The sequence below is a fragment of the Gracilinanus agilis genome, chromosome 4, assembly GCF_016433145.1.
Source record: "Gracilinanus agilis isolate LMUSP501 chromosome 4, AgileGrace, whole genome shotgun sequence".
NCBI classification, from domain to species: domain Eukaryota; kingdom Metazoa; phylum Chordata; class Mammalia; order Didelphimorphia; family Didelphidae; genus Gracilinanus; species Gracilinanus agilis.
In genome coordinates, this window is record NC_058133.1 from 79,726,300 (window position 1) to 79,744,924 (window position 18,625).

The window sequence follows — 18,625 nt, forward strand, 5'->3', positions numbered from 1 at the left end:
ATTTCAAAAGTTTGAAATCATGAGAGTTAGATTTACTCAGTGCACATCATGAAAGAGGTATTGAGACTTAATTTTATTTTGTTTGCTCATGTCATTTCTAGGAACTTAGATTTCTCCAAAGGCCACCAAGGGATTACAGGAGATAAAGAGGGACAACAGTGGCGAATTCGCCAACAACGCTTGATCTCTATAGGCAAATGGATTGCTGATAATCAGCCAAGGTATCTCTAGGGCTTCTAGTGTCCTTTTTTCCTGCCTGCTCATTAAAGTTATTTTTTTTAAAGCTTTGTTGAAACAGTAATTAAAAGCCGGAAGTTAAAACTAATGCTATAGTATTATCAATTTTAACTAAGGATATGTTTCTGTCTCACAATATAGTTGTTTATGTACATGGGTGTTTTCCTTATTCCCAAACCTAGACTTGTCTTGTAATGTAGAGACTTGCATATAAATCTGACTGCATAATACATACTCCAGTGATGCAGTGATGATATGTGGAGAGGGCAGAGGACGCAGGAGGTACATGATGACACTTGTAGGAAGTAATAAAGGATAAAGATGAGCACTGGCCAGGACTCCTTTGTTAACTCCCAGACATACTCACAATTTGGTTATTTGCAGTAGTGAATGCAATTGGGCTACACTGATTAATTGTTGGACCCTACACACTGTTTAGTGGTTACTTATTAGGTTTGCATCTTTCATGTGTGGATTTATTTTTTACTTTTCTTTTAGGCTGATTCAGTGTGAAAATGAGGTAGGGAAATTGTTGTTTATCACAGAGATCCCAGAGTTACTACTAGAAGACCCCAGTGAAGCCAAAGAGAACCTGGTCCTTCAAGAAGCCTCCCTCACAGAGCCTCTGCCTGCAGATGGGAGCCCAGGCCTAAAATCTGTGCTCTCTACGGGCAGAAGTGTGAGCAACAGCTGTGACACCACGGAGAAGCCCATGGTCACCTTCAAGGAGAACATTAAGCCTCGAGAGGTGAACAGAGAGCAAGGAAGAAGCTACCCACCCAAAGAGGTGAGAAGGGACTATAGCAAAAGCATAGCTGTTACTAAGAGTGATGGAAAGAAGGACAACAACAAGAGGAAAAATGAGACCAAGAAATGCACCTTAGAGAAGTTGCAGGAAGCGGGAAAGCAGAGTGTGGCGGTGCAGGTAAGACACATGTGAATAAGGTGTAGAGGAAGAGACAGAGCTTTAGTTGTGCCCAAGCTTGCCCAGTGACCTTCTGCTGAGATACACAGGGGAGAGCTGGCTTTGGTACTGACCTTTTCAGGGCTTAGGATCTGAGTAAGATAGAGATTTAAGTCTCTGCTTAGAGAATGGATACCATTGTCACAGATTTATGTTCCATTTCACCTGAATCTGGTTGTTCAATTTAAATGTCTAAGCTTTCCACTGCACCAGCAGTAGTAGTACTACAGTACTACCATCTAGTAGTTCCTTTGGAAAGCATGAATCCTGTATATGAGTACTATTATAGTAGACCTGCACTCTTCCCCCTCCCATTCCAGATAGAACCCCCAAATTCCTATAAAATACGATTACGTTAAAACTCTAGTAGTCTCTTTACACTTAACTGCTCAAAGATTTTGTTGAGAGACCAAATACTTGACACATTCCCCCACTGAATACAACTGAGAGGACATATTGTTTATAGGTCGGGAGTATAATATCACTACTAGGTTAATCTCAACTTGTCTTACACAGATAGAGTTTTAAGCTTTAATCCCTTAAACCTGCACAAAGATTTTTGGGACTACCTATACTGCTTGTTCTTTGAGTTAAATTAAAAAAAATTTTTTTTGTTGATGTTTCTTATCACCTTCATTTCTGTGTGTGTGGGGAGGGGGGGGGCACGCGCGTGCGTGCGCGTGTGTGTGTACTTGCAGAAATGAAGATGATATATACTTACACACATGCATATATATGTATTCTTCCCCAGAGAGCCATCCCTTATAACAGCGTTTAAAGGGTGAAGAGAGTCTTAACATATATTGACTTAGCTCTTTCTAATAATGCTGGTTTATTCACTTTTGTGGCAAGATTAAAATAGGACTGGGAACCATGAGGTTTAGTACAAGGTGGGAATGAGAGAAAGAACCAAGCAAGCAAAGGAATAGGAGAAAAGACAAGCATCTGAGTGCAAAGCTGCAACTTTCCCTCCCCTAGGTCCAGCCTAGAGGTTATATCTCTTTTTTAAAATTTCCTAACCAACCTACCTGTAGTTATTGTTTGACAAACAAGATCTCTAGTTCCTTGGGCTCTAGCTAGGCTCTTGTCACCAATAAATCTTTCCTGGGGCAAACCATCAAGAATCTAAATTACCACTTTGAATGAGAGGTTAAGTCATGGACTCCCTGGTCTCTGACTGTTTGTGCACATGGTGATAATAACAGAGAGAGGAGATTGGTGTTGGGGGGAGGGAGGGGGGGAGTGACTAGTAATTTTAGCTTGATGGTACAAAATCTACCATGAGCCATGCAAGAAGCAGCAATGGGTAGTAAGCAGGGCGTACAAGATGTAGAAGCATATGAGGTCTGAACCACTTACCAGCTGGTTCTTTGGCAAGGCAAGGCTCCCATTCTGAACTTCAGTTTCCCCATCTGCAAAATGAGCAAGTTGGACTAGGTGATTTATACATTGCCTTCCATTGCCAAATCTCTAATCTCTCAAATCAGTACATAAGAGTATAGAGGATTTCTTCTCTGAGGCTTCTCTGCATGAGTAAAATGATTGGCTTTATTAAAAGTGAGATGATTCCTATAGAGTAAATCTGTGTCCTAATAGTGTGAAATTCCTCTGGCAATTAATTATCTATTTTCTTATTCTAAATGCCTATGAATTAAAATTTTTTTAATTCTATGACAATAATGCATTGGCTATAGTAAACATTTGATAAATGCTTGTTGATTTTAAATGTTAGAGCAATGGCCTGGTTTTAATTAGCTTCCTCAAAAGCAGGTCCTTCTTTCTTACCCTAACTTCTAGTTTCTTATTGTTAAAATGAGAGTTGCCAATTTGCTTTTATTACCATCATTTCAGAAATTTTTTCCTGTTATTTCTCTTTGTTGTAGGTGAAATCTCAGACTGAGTTAAGGAAGACCCCAGTGTCTGAAGCTAGAAAAACACCTGTAACTCAGACCCCAAGTCAGGCAAGCAATTCCCAGTTCATCCCTATACATCACCCAGGAGCCTTCCCTCCCCTTCCCAGCCGACCAGGTAAAACTACTTATTTTCTGGAATCTCTTCTTTTTTGAGGGCAAAGAGTATTATCTTTATCCTTAAAATTCTCTTCATGTTATTTGATACTCTCCCTTAGCTATATTAGGCACTTAATAAATGTTCATCATGGGACAATGACTCATCTTTTATTTAATTTCAATTGTATGAAAATGTATTCTTGAGAAAACAAATTCAGGTTTAGTTCTCTGTAGCAAAATACCGAAGCTGAAAAGTATTCTCTAAGTACATTGGAGTTGTGTTTTTTAACATTCCTCTAGTTTATGTACTAACATCCTTGTATCACTTGAGCTTTGCTACCAACAGACAGTAGGATCTTCCTTAGAAAATATGCTGGAGCATTTCCTGCTTACCATTGTCAGAATTGAACAGTAACAAAACTCTTGGAAAGTAGGCTTCCTAAAGAAATGCCCAAACTATATGTAGTGCTTAAAAATTAAGACTGACTATATGCTGCCTTTATCTCATCAAGACATTTCATCTGTTGGATCCTAAAGACAAAAAAATGACAGAATGCCCTTTCTTAAATTGTTCTGCATGACAATATGAAGGCTCTTTCCCTATAGCTAAGCTATCTTTCTTTTTCTATTTTAAAGGGTTCCCACCCCCAGCATATGTTATCCCCCCTCCTGTGGCATTCTCTATGGGCTCAGGTTACACCTTCCCAGCTGGTGTTTCTGTCCCAGGAACCTATCTTCAGCCTACAGCTCACTCTCCAGCAGGAAACCAGGTGCAAGCTGGGAAACAGTCCCACATTCCTTACAGCCAGCAAAGGCCCTCTGGACCAGGGCCAATGAACCAGGGACCTCAACAGTCACAGCCACCTTCTCAACAATCCCTTTCATCTTTACCAGCTCAGCCAACAGCACAGTCTACAAGCCAATTGCAGGTCCAGGCACTGGCTCAGCAACAACAGTCTCCTACAAAGGCTGTGCAGTCTTTGGGGAAAAGCCCTCCTCATCACTCTGGATTCCAACAGGTAAAATTGAAATGGGAAGAGCTATGGTTACAACAGAGCACCTATAAATGGAAAGAAAGGGAAAATAGCTGCAGGAATTATATTCCAGTAGGCTAGATTAAAATGGTAATTTTTATAAGATGTAGCTGTCACTGAAAGGGAATAGTGAGCCAGTCAGTAAATATGTATTAAGCACCTGCTATGTACGAGTCACTTGGCTAAACTCTGGGGACACAGAAAGACAAAAGGCAGACCCTGTGCAAAAGGAGGCGCTCATCTGATGGGGGAGACCACGAGTAAACTGGTAAACAGACCAGCAGTCTCCATAAGATATCAATTGGAGATAACCAATAGAAGGATAACATTTTATCTAACAAAGGTTCTGGCCTATCATGCTTGTCCTTGGCTATCATTCTTTCTTGCTGCTACCAGATCTTTTTCCTGCTTTTTACTTGTAAATCCCTTTGGGGAATTTTCTCTATCATTTGTATATTTGGTAAAGCATGAGGAGTGGCACCATTATCTCTCCTGATCTTAGGGTATGGAATGAGTGATATCTACAGCTGCAGACTTTGCCATGCTTACCTATACTAGAGGCAAGAAAACTCCCTGGCCTCCAAAATGATTAGGGAACAAAAGTAATTTTCCATGCGTGAGCTTCATGCTCTAACGATAAGAAGCATGACATAATGGGAGGTCTAGTCTCTGCCAGGGGCAAGAGAGAGGTATATCACCTTGAATCAGGCCCAGTCCAATGTATCTCTGTAGGCCTCAGCTTGCTCATTTATATAATTCAGTGGCTGGACTACATAATATCTTTGGTCACCTTCCAGCTCTCTAGCATTCTATTTTTTTTCTTCTTTCTATTTCTAGGAAGCTCAGCATACTGAAAAGCCAATAAGATAATCAATAGAATAGAAGCTACTGTAGTCTAAAATATAGATTTTGTAGTTTCGTTTCCAGTCATGAAGTAGTGTTAACGTTATATATTCATCTTTGCTGAAATCCATTTCATTTTTAGTATCAGGCAGACGCTTCCAAACAGCTGTGGAATCCACCTCAGGTCCAAGGCCCATTAGGGAAGATTATGCCTGTGAAGCAGCCCTACTACCTTCAGACCCAGGACTCCCTAAAACTGTTTGAACCGTCCTTGCAACCTCCTGTAATGCAACAACAGCCTCTAGAGAAAAAAATGAAGCCTTTTACCATGGAGCCATATAACCAGAATCCCTCAGAAGTCAAGGTCCCAGAATTCTACTGGGATCCAACTTATAACATGGCTGATAATCGAGCAGTGATGACCCAGCAAGCAAGTGTGGACCGTCGGGGCAAAAGGCCGCCAGGCGTCTTTCCCTCCGAGCAGGATCCCGTCCCTAGGATGCCGTTTGAGGTGAGCATACTTTCACATCTACAGTCAGAGGCCTTTGTTTGTGGAGAGCTCTCCGGTACTGTTATGTGAAAAGCTGTAGAACAAAGGACATATTTACTTAGAAAAATGAACTTTGATCCAATTCTTTTGTTTGGTGCAAAAGAACTGTTATGTTGGGGTGTTGTGATGATTCCATCGCTCAGATTTGATTGCCATAGTAAAGATGGTCTAGCAGAAAATCTGTTTGTAAGGTACATCATCTTAGAAAAATAAATGTGTGACATGGGACTAGCCCAATAGGGCTGACTTGACTTGTGTAAAAATAGGATTATAGGGTCACTTCATTTTTTTAAGCCAGAAATTATTTCTTGATAGGGACAAAAATCAACTGTTATGACATTTATTTATGACTGCCTTTCTTTGCCCCCTCTCTTGCACAGACTATATTAGTAGGTCATTATACATGACTAAAGGGGAGCTGCTCCTGCCCTGCTAGCTCACCTGCTGCCAGGCCCCAGGATCCATGGCATATTTTTAATTTGACAGCTGTAGCCCCCTTCCTCATACCATCAAGGCAATGGCCTGGGTTTCTGCTCAGCGCTTGTTGTCTTCTCTCTTTCTGTATGGTCTGTTGTCTTGTTCTCTGCTCACGATCTATCACTGTAGTACCATGATCCCCCCCACTTGCTAGAACCCTTTCTTCTCCTTGCCTAATAACCTATGCTTATTTTGTTTTCAGTTTCTTCTTTCCCTCTTAACCTTCCCTGGCTCCATTTCAGCCAATGTTCTTGCTCACACCACTCCTGCTTTTCTCCCCTTCTCCCTTACTGTGTCTCACTGTGCTCCTTTCTGTCACTAGGACCCCAAGAGCTCCCCTCTGCTTCCTCCGGACCTGTTAAAGAGTCTGGCTGCCTTGGAGGAAGAGGAAGAGCTGATTTTTTCTAACCCTCCTGATCTTTACCCAGCTCTGCTGGGGCCTCTCGCCTCTCTTCCTGGACGAAGCCTCTTTGTATGTATTTGACATAATTCTGCTGCTGCTTGCTCTAACGCTGACTCCTTTTCCTGAGACTTTATTTGAAATCCATAAAGATTGAGATTTCTTCTTTCTTGGGTTTTCAAACAAAACTTCTTTATTATCCTTAGACCTAGGAAGGAGAGAAAGCATGGAAAACATTTCTAACTCAAGATTCTCCTCCCCCCCTCAAATATTCTCACTTTAGCTTGGATGAAAAATATTACCTAAAGTGGATATGATATCCCCCCCCCCCCAAAAAAAAATTATTGTCCTTCACATGCAGGTATGACACTGCTAAACTCATTATTTAGATGACAATTCTCTTTTGAACTTGAAGCTTTTCAGTCTTGTTAAGGAACAGCAAGATTCACAAAATACATTCTTATATTACAGGAGATTTGTAGTTTGTTCTGGATCAAAACAGCTGGGGGAGAAGGGGGAGTGGGGAATAGTCTTATTTGTAAATATCTTATGTGATAAAATAGAGAATAAAGTGCAAGCACAAAATTTATAAACAGCTGTAGATTAAAGTCACTTCATGCAGTATTTATTTTCACAAAATTTACTTATACCTCCCCACTGGTCCAATTTTTAGAAAAAAGAATTATAGAGTTATTTATAAAATTGATGTAAATTCAGGGGCAATATACTGCTCTAAACACTCTTGAGAGTCGAGATCCCCATGCTTATATCATACATATAGAAGTTGCTGGTGACTTTTTTTAAATAAAAGATTGAGCCCTACTTGTTTGCCTTTTGGGCCAAGAGCAACAAAAACTAGTCATATTGAACAAATGATTTCAAAACCAGGAAAGTAAAACTTGAGATTCGTAATACCAGGAGTCCTACTCCCCACCCACACTGAAAACCCTTGCAGAATCTTCTAATTGAGAGTGGGTAGAGCACCTTTAGTCCCTCTCATTTTTTGCAGATTATGGCAGCAGTCTTTAGGCCAGCAATAACAAGCAGTTAGTCACCCAGTAAGCATTCGTGCTACTATCCCATCGGAGAGTGAGAGGAGGAAGTGTCCCACCTCAAGGCTGGTCATTCTCTTTCTTCTATTGCTTTATTTTCCTGTTCTCCCTCTAAATACCCAACCTTTTCTGTTCATTTGTTTCCTAGTGGCTGGCATCCTTTTAAACAAACAAGGGTTGAGATGAGTGTTTGTCTAATTTATTTTGTTGAATCCTTAACCTTTTAATATAGTCTTCCCATAGTATTTAAAACAAAAATACTTTTGACCCCAGAAATCTTCACCACTACATTCCAAACTTAATTTTGTTATTTGATGATGCTTTCTATCTGAAAGTGCCTTTCACGTAGGTGCTCAATAAATACTGACTTAGCATATATCCAATGAGAGTGACTTATTTTCTATTTTTATTAAAGTTACGACATAAATATTTTCTTAGGTCTGATCTAATTTTTATGTCCCTGCTTTATTTGTTTAGCCAATTTAGTTCATCTGTAAAGGGAGCTGGCAAATAGAATGAAAAGTGACCCTATTTTCAATCATTAATAATAAAGTTATTTGCCAAGAACTCAGTGAACCAAAAAGTATTGCAGTAATCCATTGTCTGTTGACAACTGGTATTAATTAAAATGGGGCTGATATTTTCTCTACAATTATAATGTACTTTTTCTAGGTGCCTAATGGGTGCTCACATCTGAAATACAAATTTGGTATTTGCTAAGAACCCAGTGCTAGAGTAAATCTTCTGATGTGTGAAAGTTATATTTTACTTTCAAGTGATGGGAGGAAGGAAACAGGCTTTCTTTGTATTACAGTTTTTAGCTATGATAATAATATGTTGGTATCAAGACATTGATTTTATTAGTTTACATCATGTTCTAATAGTTCACAATTTTTCTTTGTGGACATTAGACCTATTGTAAGATAGATTATCTAGAAGATAGAATGAGTTGTGATGATGTAATAGCTTTTGGCTTCTGCTCAGTAACATTTAAAAATAATAAGGGCAAAAAATGCAAGAACTAACTTGATGAAATCTTCTTTTTTTGGGTCTCTGAAGAAGTCCTTGTTGGAGAAACCCTCAGAACTCATGTCTCATTCTTCTTCTTTCCTATCCCTCACTGGCTTCTCTCTCAATCAGGTAAGCTAACAGTTAAGAAATCTGTTTTTGCATATTATAGATAGAACCTGTTTGTAATACATTTTTATTACAAGTTAGAGTCCTAACCTTTTTTGTTTTTACTGAATTTTTCTTTCCTTTTTTGAATTTCTTCCTCATTTGATGAACATCTTCTAGAGATTTATTCTCCTTCCTCAACTTTTCCTTTATCATTACCATTTGGACTAGGTTAAAGGTTCTCAGTGAACCTCTTAAGAGCACTTTGGCAGTTCTCATTAATGTCAAATTTGTAATTATGACTTTGTTCTACAGCCAAAGAAATCACTTACTTGCCTTTTGTGGCTGGATGGTTCTTCACACATGGTGAAAGAAAGGGGGAAATGGTTACATTTGTGAGGGAAAATGTGTCAGGGTCTTTGTGCACATATACAAGTACATCCACTCATGAAAGCTGTATATTTATAACTTGAGTTTCTATTTTGTAATCACTCAGGAAAGATACCCAAATAACAGCATGTTTAACGAAGTATATGGCAAAAACCTAACTACCAGCGGAAAAGCAGAGATTAATCCCTCATTGACCCACCAAGAAACGTCATTATACTCTCTTTTTGAAGGGACTCCCTGGTCTCCATCCCTTCCTGCCAGTTCAGGTAAGAAATACGAATTTATTATAGAGGTATTTCATGCACACTTTGAACTATTTCATTAGGTACGTACTATATTTATAATAGAATTAAACTGTTTAGTAGCTTGCAAAACTAATTATGAAACCAGAGTGAAATGAGATCATTTAAAAAGAAGAGTTCTTGAGACTGAGAGATACTTAATAGTTTTCTCAGATGGCAAACGCTTGCATGCTTTTTTTAAAAAATGCCTACTGTAGAGTCAGGCCTAGAGACAGGAGGTCCTAGTTTCAAACCCAGCCTCAGATACTTCCCAGCTGTGTGACCCTGGGCAAGTCACTTGACCCCCATTGCCCACCCTTACCAGTCTTCTACCTATGAGACAATACACCAAAGTACAAGGGTTAAAAATAAAAAAAAATATATAAAAAAAAACCTAATACCTGCTCTCAAAGAATATATATGGAGACAACTCCATTTATAAATATGTACAAAATAAACGAAGGTAATTTTTGGAGTAAAGCTCTTACAGCAGGGGGAGATTAGAAAAGAGCTCTGACAGAAAGTCTAACTGGAGCTGGACTTAGAAGCAACCTAAGGAGAAAATACCTCCTACAACTTAACAAGATTGCAGAGAAGACAAACCAAGGATTAAGTTGCTACAGTATGTAGAGGCAAGAAAGCCAATATTGAGTTCTTGGTCCTGTCCTGCCTGCTTGTCAAAGGAATGCTCGACTGGGATATGTGGTTATGAAGAAATTTGTCGGGTTTTGAGGTATTTAAATGTACAAGTTTTCAAAAGTATAGCATTTCAGCTATCCTATTTTGTGGTTGTAGATACTAAGCTCTTTACATATAAGGATTGTTCTTAAAACTAAGGAAATCAGATTCATTCTGATCATATCTATATGTGTTTACATGTATTGTGTTCTATTTATATCTAACATTTTAATCTCCAATCAAGTGCTCTCATCCGTTCCCAGTTCTTTAGGTAGGATTGTTCTGGAGGCAAGAGTTTAACCTGCCCCTTCCTTACTCCTGCCCCTTAAGACCTTTGGTTTCTTGTTTACACTGTGATTTCAGTGCTCCAATAAAGGGAAACTTTAGGTCATGTTGTGTTTGTGAAATACTTAAATTCTGTAGTTTCTTGTATTATTATTATTTAATAGATCATTCAACACCAGCCAGCCAGTCTCCTCACTCTTCTAACCCAAGTAGCCTGCCAAGTTCTCCTCCAACTCACAACCATAATTCTGTTCCATTCTCCAATTTTGGGCCCATTGGGACTCCAGATAATAGAGATAGGAGGATTGCAGATCGTTGGAAAACAGATAAACCAGGTGAGAGTTAATTTTCATTATTAATGACATCACTAAAGAGCCACTCTTAGAACCTTCCTTACCTTCACTTGGCAAATAATAAAACTCTTAAACGTCTTTCTTTCTTACCTTAGCTATGGGTGGATTTGGCTTTGATTATCTCCCAGCAACATCCTCATCCTCTGAGACCAGCTGGCACCAGGCCAGTACTCCAAGTGGTACCTGGACAGGCCATGGCCCTTCCATGGAGGATTCCTCTGCTGTCCTTATGGAAAGCCTAAAGGTGCGTATATTCCAGGGAAAAGGAATAGAAAACAGAATATTCTTCCCTCTTCAAAGTATTAATCAGTAGATTTTTATAGGAATGGTTACTGTAAAGCATACATATGGAAATGGTTTGCGAACCACTGATCTGCTTCATGAGTCTCTTGGGAAAGTTTCCTGTTGGAAAATCGATTAGTGACAAAGTGGGATGAGGATTTCATTTTTTTCCAGCTGGAGAGGGGGAAAACATTTGGTCTAAGTTTATTCTGACATTATCTGAGGACAATGCCCAGTGTCATGTGTGGGGTTTCCTTGTAGGACTAAAACTCATAAAAGTCATTCTTCAATTCTCTTAGAAGAGACTGAATTTAGCCAAGAATCTATTAGATTGCTTTCTCACTTTTATTGGTTGATCAAAATCATAATAGACCTAATGAGAGGTTTGTTTTTTTTTCCAACAAGTTTGATTGCCTTGGTAGACACACTCCTTCAGGTCACTGAGAGAGACCTGTCTCTCCTAACAAGATCTGTGTTTTTCAGTCTATCTGGTCCAGTTCCATGATGCATCCTGGACCTTCAGCTCTGGAGCAGCTGTTGATGCAGCAGAAACAAAAGCAGCAGCGTGGACAAGGCACCATGAACCCACCGCACTGAGGCCAAGGTGGCAGCCCTGGTGAACAAAGGCTCCATGAACCATGGCATGTTGGGTTTGCAGGACTGGCCCACACAGGAACCTGCGGGTGGCAGCCCTCTTTTCTGTTTCTCGCTGTCGAGAGGGTGTAAGTGTTCCACCAGCCCGCTGAGTGTGCACGAAATGTTCGCAGTGCAACAACAAAAAACATCAGGAACTCTCCTGACCCCCCAGGGCCCACCGGGAGGGAGAGAGGAACTGCTGTTTGTCTCACTCAGTTACCTGATGTCACCGCCTCTCACCTTCTCCATCGTGCATGTCCCCAGCCACATGGGAAGGGAAAGCTGAGAATGAAAGGCAGATGGGAGAAGCCGATGGGAACTTCTCGATCCTTTTTTCCTCTTTGGGGAATAAAATAGGAATCCATTAATGATTGCTTTGCTGACTGAGAATGTAGTTGAAATTATTCCTAAACATCTTTATTATTATTACTCTCAGTAGTAAAAGATCACACTGAATTCTTCCATACACAGATGTGCTTCTAGTCAGTGTGTAGCGATGAAGGCCTCGTTCACTGCTCCTGCTCGAGGTAGTGGTGACAGGATGGGGGAACGTGTCTCCTCAGCCAGGGGAAGTGTTTCCAAAAGGAGAGCACGTGACTTCCTCCTTCACTCAGAAGGCTCTGGCTGGCCCTTTCGTGGCCTGGAGGATCCAGCAGGAAATGCCCTTCACCCTGTCGATACTCTGAGCCGCAGTCAGGGACAACAGTGTGTGCGCTGGGCTGCGCTGGACAAGCAGGTGACTGCTGTAGGGTTTTAAATTAACGTTTCTGATTCCTGTACATTTTACAGTAGCATAGCAAGCAATCTCACAGAAGCCAGGCTAGTCTGTCCATTCACGGCCTGACCCATTTTAATAGCTAGTAGAAGCTTTCAGTGTGGTTTTTTTTTTTCCCGTTTTGTTTTTGTTCCCCTATCCTCTTCACCTACCTTCCTCCCACCCCCAGATTTCTCCCTTTACCCTATGCTGGATGCTAGTAGTTTTTATTCCTAATGTACAACATCTCACCAAGAAGCAGCATGGGGTCCAGCAGGTGGGGGCCCACCCCAGAAGACGGTCCGGATAGGCAGGAAGCAGCAGCGTATGCACAGCCCACCAAGGGGCACAGACCCAGCTGCCCAGGCCTCTGCACAGCGCCAGTCCCCAACCCTCCAGCTCTACAGTGAAACTCAAGGCACCCAAGGACACGCGCGCCTCATGTACACGGAAGAAACAATGCAATGTGTTCTGGAAAAGGTGCAAAGAAAGGGCAATAAACTTTATTTGATATTTATTGGGGGAAAGAAGACTGGAAACTTCCTTGTGTAGGAAAAAAAAAGGACAACATTTCTGATAGCCATTTCCTGGAAAAGTTAATATTTTATGGGAAAATTATGGAAACAACCTAAATGTCCAATTGCTGCGCTGGTGATAGGATTTTTTTTTCCTGGGTTTTGTTTTTTTTTTTTTTCCTTTTTTCAGTGTGTGAGGGTGCACATGTGCTTGTACACTCACGCTCACGTATATATGAGGTAGTTCAGGACCTCAGAGCTGGGGCACAGCTGCAGAGCAGAGCCAGGAGCCCGGGCATCCCCAGAGTCTGGGCAGGGGGCAGGGTGCACATTGCTCAGCCCTGGGAACGGTTGACTTCCCCCGGTACTTGCAGCATTAACGCTCTGAGTTTGTTTTGTTTTTATTTTTGAAAGGTCTCAAAAAGGGTCAAGCCTCCCTCCCACCCACCCCCATCCCCCAGTGGCAGTATGAAACCCTCCGTGCTTCTCTCCAGCCCTTCCCTCTCTCTGCTTCTTTCCCCTTCCTCCAGCCAACCTCACCCCAGTTTGTGTGTTTGAGCTGTGCATCCAGGCAGCTGCAACATTCCAGTGTTTGAAACGTCACTGACTCTTGCACCCTAGACAAGCTAACCAGGTTCACCATCTCACTCCTGGCAGTGCCCGACAGTCCCATTTCTGCATGAGAATCTGGTGTTTGGAATGTTTTCTGATTCTTGGGGGTGGGGCTCCCTACCCTAACATACTCATTGTGGAGTGATGAGGAGGGGAGGGGACCCCCAGCAGAAACTGGTTTGTGTAGTAAGCTTTTCTTTTGTGTTTTTGTCTGTCTGTGCAAGACATGCAGCTGCTGAAATCAGCTTTGCCTTTAATTAAACCATGTTCTCTCCAACCAAACCTGTGTGTAAGATGCCATTTTTTTTCTGCCTTCAAAATTAGTTTTTTTTTTTAAGCCAACTTTTTTAAGAATTGCATGCATGTACCATATTAACATAGACTTCAAAAGAGCACAGTTAAATTGTATGAGGTGTTTCTCCTATGGGAAGACAAAGGTAGTCACAGCCACATATATCATACACATGAAGGGTTAGGTCTTTCATTTTAAAGGATAGATAAAGAGAAACTGGTTTTCAGGATAATGCAGTTTAATAAAAACGGGAGGTGATTTCAAAGGCAAGATTCCACCAATCTGACTCAAGTCCTTCCTTTTAGATGGGAAATTTGAATGGCTGACCTTGGTCAAAAAAACTCTTCTGGACCTGTCACCATTTTTGCTTTTAAGAAGAGATTGGACCTAGATTATTATCTCTAAAGTCTTTCCCTATTTTATGAATACAGTAATCCCATGAAGTTATTTTTTTGGAAAAATGTCTCTATTTCCCTAAATTAAAGCTATGGGAACAATTAAAAGTGTAGAAGCTTTGGTTTGCTTCACTTACTGCCATTTACCCTTTCCAGAAGCAGTCTGTTAGGCTCATATTTTGCAAGCCAAGCCTCAATGTGATTTAAACCAGAATTGACCTTTTTTTCTAACCTAATGGTTGAGTCATAATAACATGCCAGCAAAAGGCAAAGTGCCATGATTCTGGCTCTTTCAGTTTAGTTTTGAATTTGCATCTGTGGTGCCATTTGGAAATACCTCTCTAACTCAAAAAATCATTGAAGAAAACTTCAAATCTCAACCAGAAGAAATAAGTGGAAAAAAAGACTAGTAAGCATGAACCTTCAGCTCCAATTTATAGCCCTTCACTTTGGCTGGTTTATTTTAAAACAAATTTAGTAAACTGATTTTTTACAATTGTAGTTCATTATGTAAACACAAAAAAACTTTGGTATGAACTTAACAGATCTGAATTAGCTTGTCAGCAAAGAGGAGAAATATTTAAAAGATGAACAGTTGAGTTTCATGACAAAGCTAGGGAAAACAAAACAAAAAAGCTATGAGGATGAACCAGGAAGACTGGGTGGTAGAAGGAACCCTGGGTTCCAGATAATGTGGCTAAAAGTAGGACAAGTCAATCACTTAATCTCTGTGAGCCTAATTTTGCTCATCACTAAAATAAGAATAATCTAGCACTTGGAGGTAACCACTTTGAAAACCCTCAAGGGCCACTGGAATGCTAAAGAGACAATAGATAGTAGATAACTGGAAGACCTGGTTTCATTTAAGTCTTGCTTCAAAAATAAACTGCCTTTGTAGTCCTAGGCTAGTCCTTTAAATCTCCATGCTTTGGGCAACTCTTAAGACTATAGAGTGGGGAGGATCTTGTATTGGTAGAGGGAGTTTCTTCTCTAAGAGATCCCCATGTCATTGAAGTCATAGATTCAATTCCCTACCTATCTCAGACTTAGTATAAGCTAACTCTTGAGGTGATTCTGAAGAAGATGTCTTGTAAATGTTAAGGCATCATGTAAATGCTAGTTGCTAATATAAAGATTTTAAGCTAGAATACTTTGGTTCCTGAGAATGGCTTTCTCTTACTTCATGGCTTACAGTGCTACCCATGTATTTGAATCTTCAGGAACTGGACTTCTGATACTTAACACCCTCATGGACTAAGAGGGAAGGAAGAGATGCTTGGCATTGATGTTGTAAAACAAGGACTCTGATGTTTCCTGATTGGATCAAATGCCTTGTTCCCTGGAAACACCACTCATTATCTAGGTCCCAACTACTTAAGTAACAGGATTTTTAATGGAGTTTAAAAATATCAGATAAAGCTTAACAGAAAAGCAAGTTAACATTCTTCAGCTGGTATTGTTTCTCAGGACACCCGACTTGTGCATCTTTGAAATGCTCAGAACTTCTGTCTGTTTTTCCAACTTCTTTGCCTACCCTGAAACTTCTTAGGCTTTCATGGCCTGGCCTTCTGGGCCTGTAGCTGCACATCCTTCAACAAAAGCTTTTGGGAAAATGCCCACTTTCCCATTACATTCTCCTTCAAGCCAGTCATCATTCACTAGAGTGAGAAGGAGAGAACATACATATCACTGTGTAGAAATATTTGGGAAATTGCCATATTCAAGTTCTTTACATATGAGGTACAAAGGTGGTCCAGATGTGAGAAAGCAAATCCAGAAAGAGCTATTAAGAAAAGGCTTCAAAAGTCAACAAAATATTAATGTGGGAGAAAATGAAGAAAACACTAGTGAGTAAGGTAGATATGATGGGAAGTTGGTTTAACCACTTAACTTTGCCTTAGGCAAGTTGGCCCACTTAGTGGACCTCAATTTCCCCAATTGTAAATATGGCAGCTAGATTATCTCTAAAAGTCTTTTTTTTTCCAAATTTAAATTTAAATTTATGAGGATGAACTGAGCAACGAATCTGTATTGTTTTTTAAAAGAGTATTGTTAAAAAAAAAAAAAAAAACAGTGTGACTGAGTGTTTCACCAGTAACACTTGTTACTGGTGTTCGGTTCCTAGCTTAGCCAAGATTTAAATTTAAGCACAAGAAATTACTTGTCAAATAAAAACATAGGTACCAATCAACACTGAAGAAGAATTCAGATCACTAATCATGTTCATATCAGAAAAATTAAATCTTGTTGCTGACAAGTGCCAAAAAGAACACATTTGGTTTTGTTAGATGAGAAATGCCCTTTTCATTTTAATCTACTGAAAATTACCTTTCATTATAATGCTATCTTTGGGATCTAGATTGTAGGATCCCCTAATAAGTATTTTTAGTGCTCATTAAGTCAACACAGGTCCAAGAGGAGTCTGCTTCATGTTGAATTCTATAAATTTTTTTAAAATATTTTTTGCTTTCTATATCACTAGTATTTCTCCCCTTCCCCCGCCCTCTCAGCAACCACCCCAAATAACGGTATCTTTAGAGGAAAATATAAGAGTTTCATCAAAAGTGATGACTAAAAAAAGTGAAAATAAATACCAAATTCATGGATGTTGAATTCTTCCTAATGATGTACCAAAATTTTTCCTGACTTGGGATGAACTTAAGTTAATGACTAATAACCGTGGACACTTGTTAAGACACTTGATTTTTCTACTGTCCATAGTATGGATGCTCTAAAATCTGTCTCCTACCCCCAAAAAAAAAAAAAAGGCAGCAATTAGGCTCTCTTGGTCCAGTTGTGCCATTTCATTAAACCAAAATGGCAAAAGAATTTCAGAGTATACATGAATCAAGGAGAGAAAAAGAGAGGGTTTAAAAAAAAAAAAAGAAAGAAAATGAACCTTTGAGATCATCTCATCTAACCCTCTTGCTTTAGACATACAGAAAACTAATGTTTTTATTTCCATCAATTACTTCACTTGGGACTATCTGAACTTAAATAATGTTTACATAACATTAAAATCCTCCTTCTCTGAAGCCACATTGTGGCTTGGAGTGGACCCTGGGCTCTTTCTCAAAGGTTTAAACAGGCTAGAAGGGCTTTGAGCCCTGTGACAGATTATATTGGCTGTTTGGGGGCCAGTCTTGCTTAATTTAGAGGCTATAGTGAGGCTTCCCTTTGCTGATGAACTTTTCAGTTCCAGTAACTTGAAGACCACGACCAACCACATTTAGAGAATGTCTTAAGGCTTTAAAGTGCTTTGCCCACAATAGCCTTTCAATACAGGTGGTCTGAGTAGGATTTCTAATTTGCAAAATTTGAAAAAGGGTTTAGAGAGGCTGTTTTTGTTCATCTTCACATAGTAAAGGATTTGAATTTGGGTCTCCTGAGTCCAGCTTCAGTGTGCTTGCCACTTGCTGACGCTGCTTCAAGACCAGTGATTTCTCCGTAAATATAAATCACAAAAATTTATCACCAGAAGTCAGCCTTGTGATGAGCTTCTTTCTGAATAGAACTAATTTAGTCCTCAGACAAAAACCACCTGCTACAAAGGGCAAATATACTGCTAGACTTTTTAGCTAATCAGCCTTCTCCCCAAAGAGTTTTTATGTTTAGACAGTCCCTCTGAGAGTACCAGATGACACAAACCTTTCAGCTTTACTCTGAGGTACTACAGGCATTGTTGTCTCCATTTTATAGATGGGGAAACTCAGGTTTGGTAACCTCAGCCTTGATTCTAAATCACAGTTCCTGCCCCTTTTCCGACTTTGTCTATCCCAAAACATCCCAGGTTTTTGTGGACTGGTCTTCTGGGTCTAGGGTGGTATAGTCTGCAACCAAATCTTTTGGGAATATGTCTCTGTGACTTCACTTGTTAAAATGAAAACGCTGAACCAGGGGTAGTAGGTCTCTGGAGTCACTTCCAGCTCTAAATCTGTGAACCCAAGATTTGCCTATGTTCATATAGCTCTGCCAGAGAATTTGAACTCAGACCTTCTTGACTCCAGATTCAACACTCTCTCTACTATTTGCCTCTATACTCCTTATGAAAGTATTTCTTAGAAATAGGCTGCCAAATCATTTTGTTTCTTGTCTTTTTTTTTTTTTTTTTAAGGCCAACAGAGTTAAGTGGCTTACCCAGGGTCACACAGCCAGAAAGGGTCTGAGGCCAGCTTTGAACTCAGGGAGGCGAGTCTTGACTTCAGACCTGGTACCCTGGGACCCTATGCTTCCTAGGACACTGCCTGTTTGTCTTTCCCCAGGGCATCCAGAGAAAGGTAGAAGTGATAAAAGGCTTATTGGGGAAAATGTACCTGGTTGTTGAGAACAGTTTTCATCTGAAAAAAGAAGATGGAGCTGGGTCCTGAATGCCCTACTATTGGCCATGTGACCATGGGCAAGTCCCCTCTTGGCCCTAGGCCTTAGATTCCTTTCCCCATCAGAGAAGGGGATTGGTATGGTGTCAAATAC

General features: G+C 40.1%; 2 protein-coding genes across 8 annotated transcripts in view; one reads left to right on the forward strand and one right to left on the reverse strand.

The window, feature by feature from the left end:
- The window catches only part of SMG7 (SMG7 nonsense mediated mRNA decay factor), a 40,011-nt gene extending 26,261 nt beyond the window's left edge, over positions 1–13,750 (forward strand). The window contains exons 11-21 of one of the 4 annotated variants that reach the window (XM_044677083.1): positions 102–221; positions 736–1,024; positions 3,085–3,229; positions 3,847–4,229; positions 5,230–5,598; positions 6,437–6,586; positions 8,626–8,706; positions 9,179–9,338; positions 10,481–10,651; positions 10,765–10,913; positions 11,435–13,750. In XM_044677083.1, coding sequence (XP_044533018.1) covers positions 102–221; positions 736–1,024; positions 3,085–3,229; positions 3,847–4,229; positions 5,230–5,598; positions 6,437–6,586; positions 8,626–8,706; positions 9,179–9,338; positions 10,481–10,651; positions 10,765–10,913; positions 11,435–11,548 — 2,131 coding nt within the window. In that variant the 3' untranslated portion in view covers positions 11,549–13,750. Of the gene's footprint in view, positions 1–101; positions 222–735; positions 1,163–3,084; positions 3,230–3,846; positions 4,230–5,229; positions 5,599–6,436; positions 6,587–8,625; positions 8,707–9,178; positions 9,339–10,480; positions 10,652–10,764; positions 10,914–11,434 lie in introns of all 4 variants that reach the window. The other 3 variants (XM_044677081.1, XM_044677084.1, XM_044677082.1) reach the window with 3 other exon arrangements.
- Positions 13,751–15,529: 1,779 nt separating this feature from the next.
- Positions 15,530–18,625, reverse strand: part of NCF2 (neutrophil cytosolic factor 2) — a 37,622-nt gene continuing 34,526 nt past the window's right edge. For all 4 annotated transcript variants that reach the window (XM_044676731.1, XM_044676730.1, XM_044676729.1 and 1 more), the window contains one exon: positions 15,530–15,813. In XM_044676731.1, coding sequence (XP_044532666.1) covers positions 15,701–15,813 — 113 coding nt within the window. In that variant the 3' untranslated portion in view covers positions 15,530–15,700. The remainder of the gene's footprint in view (positions 15,814–18,625) is intronic.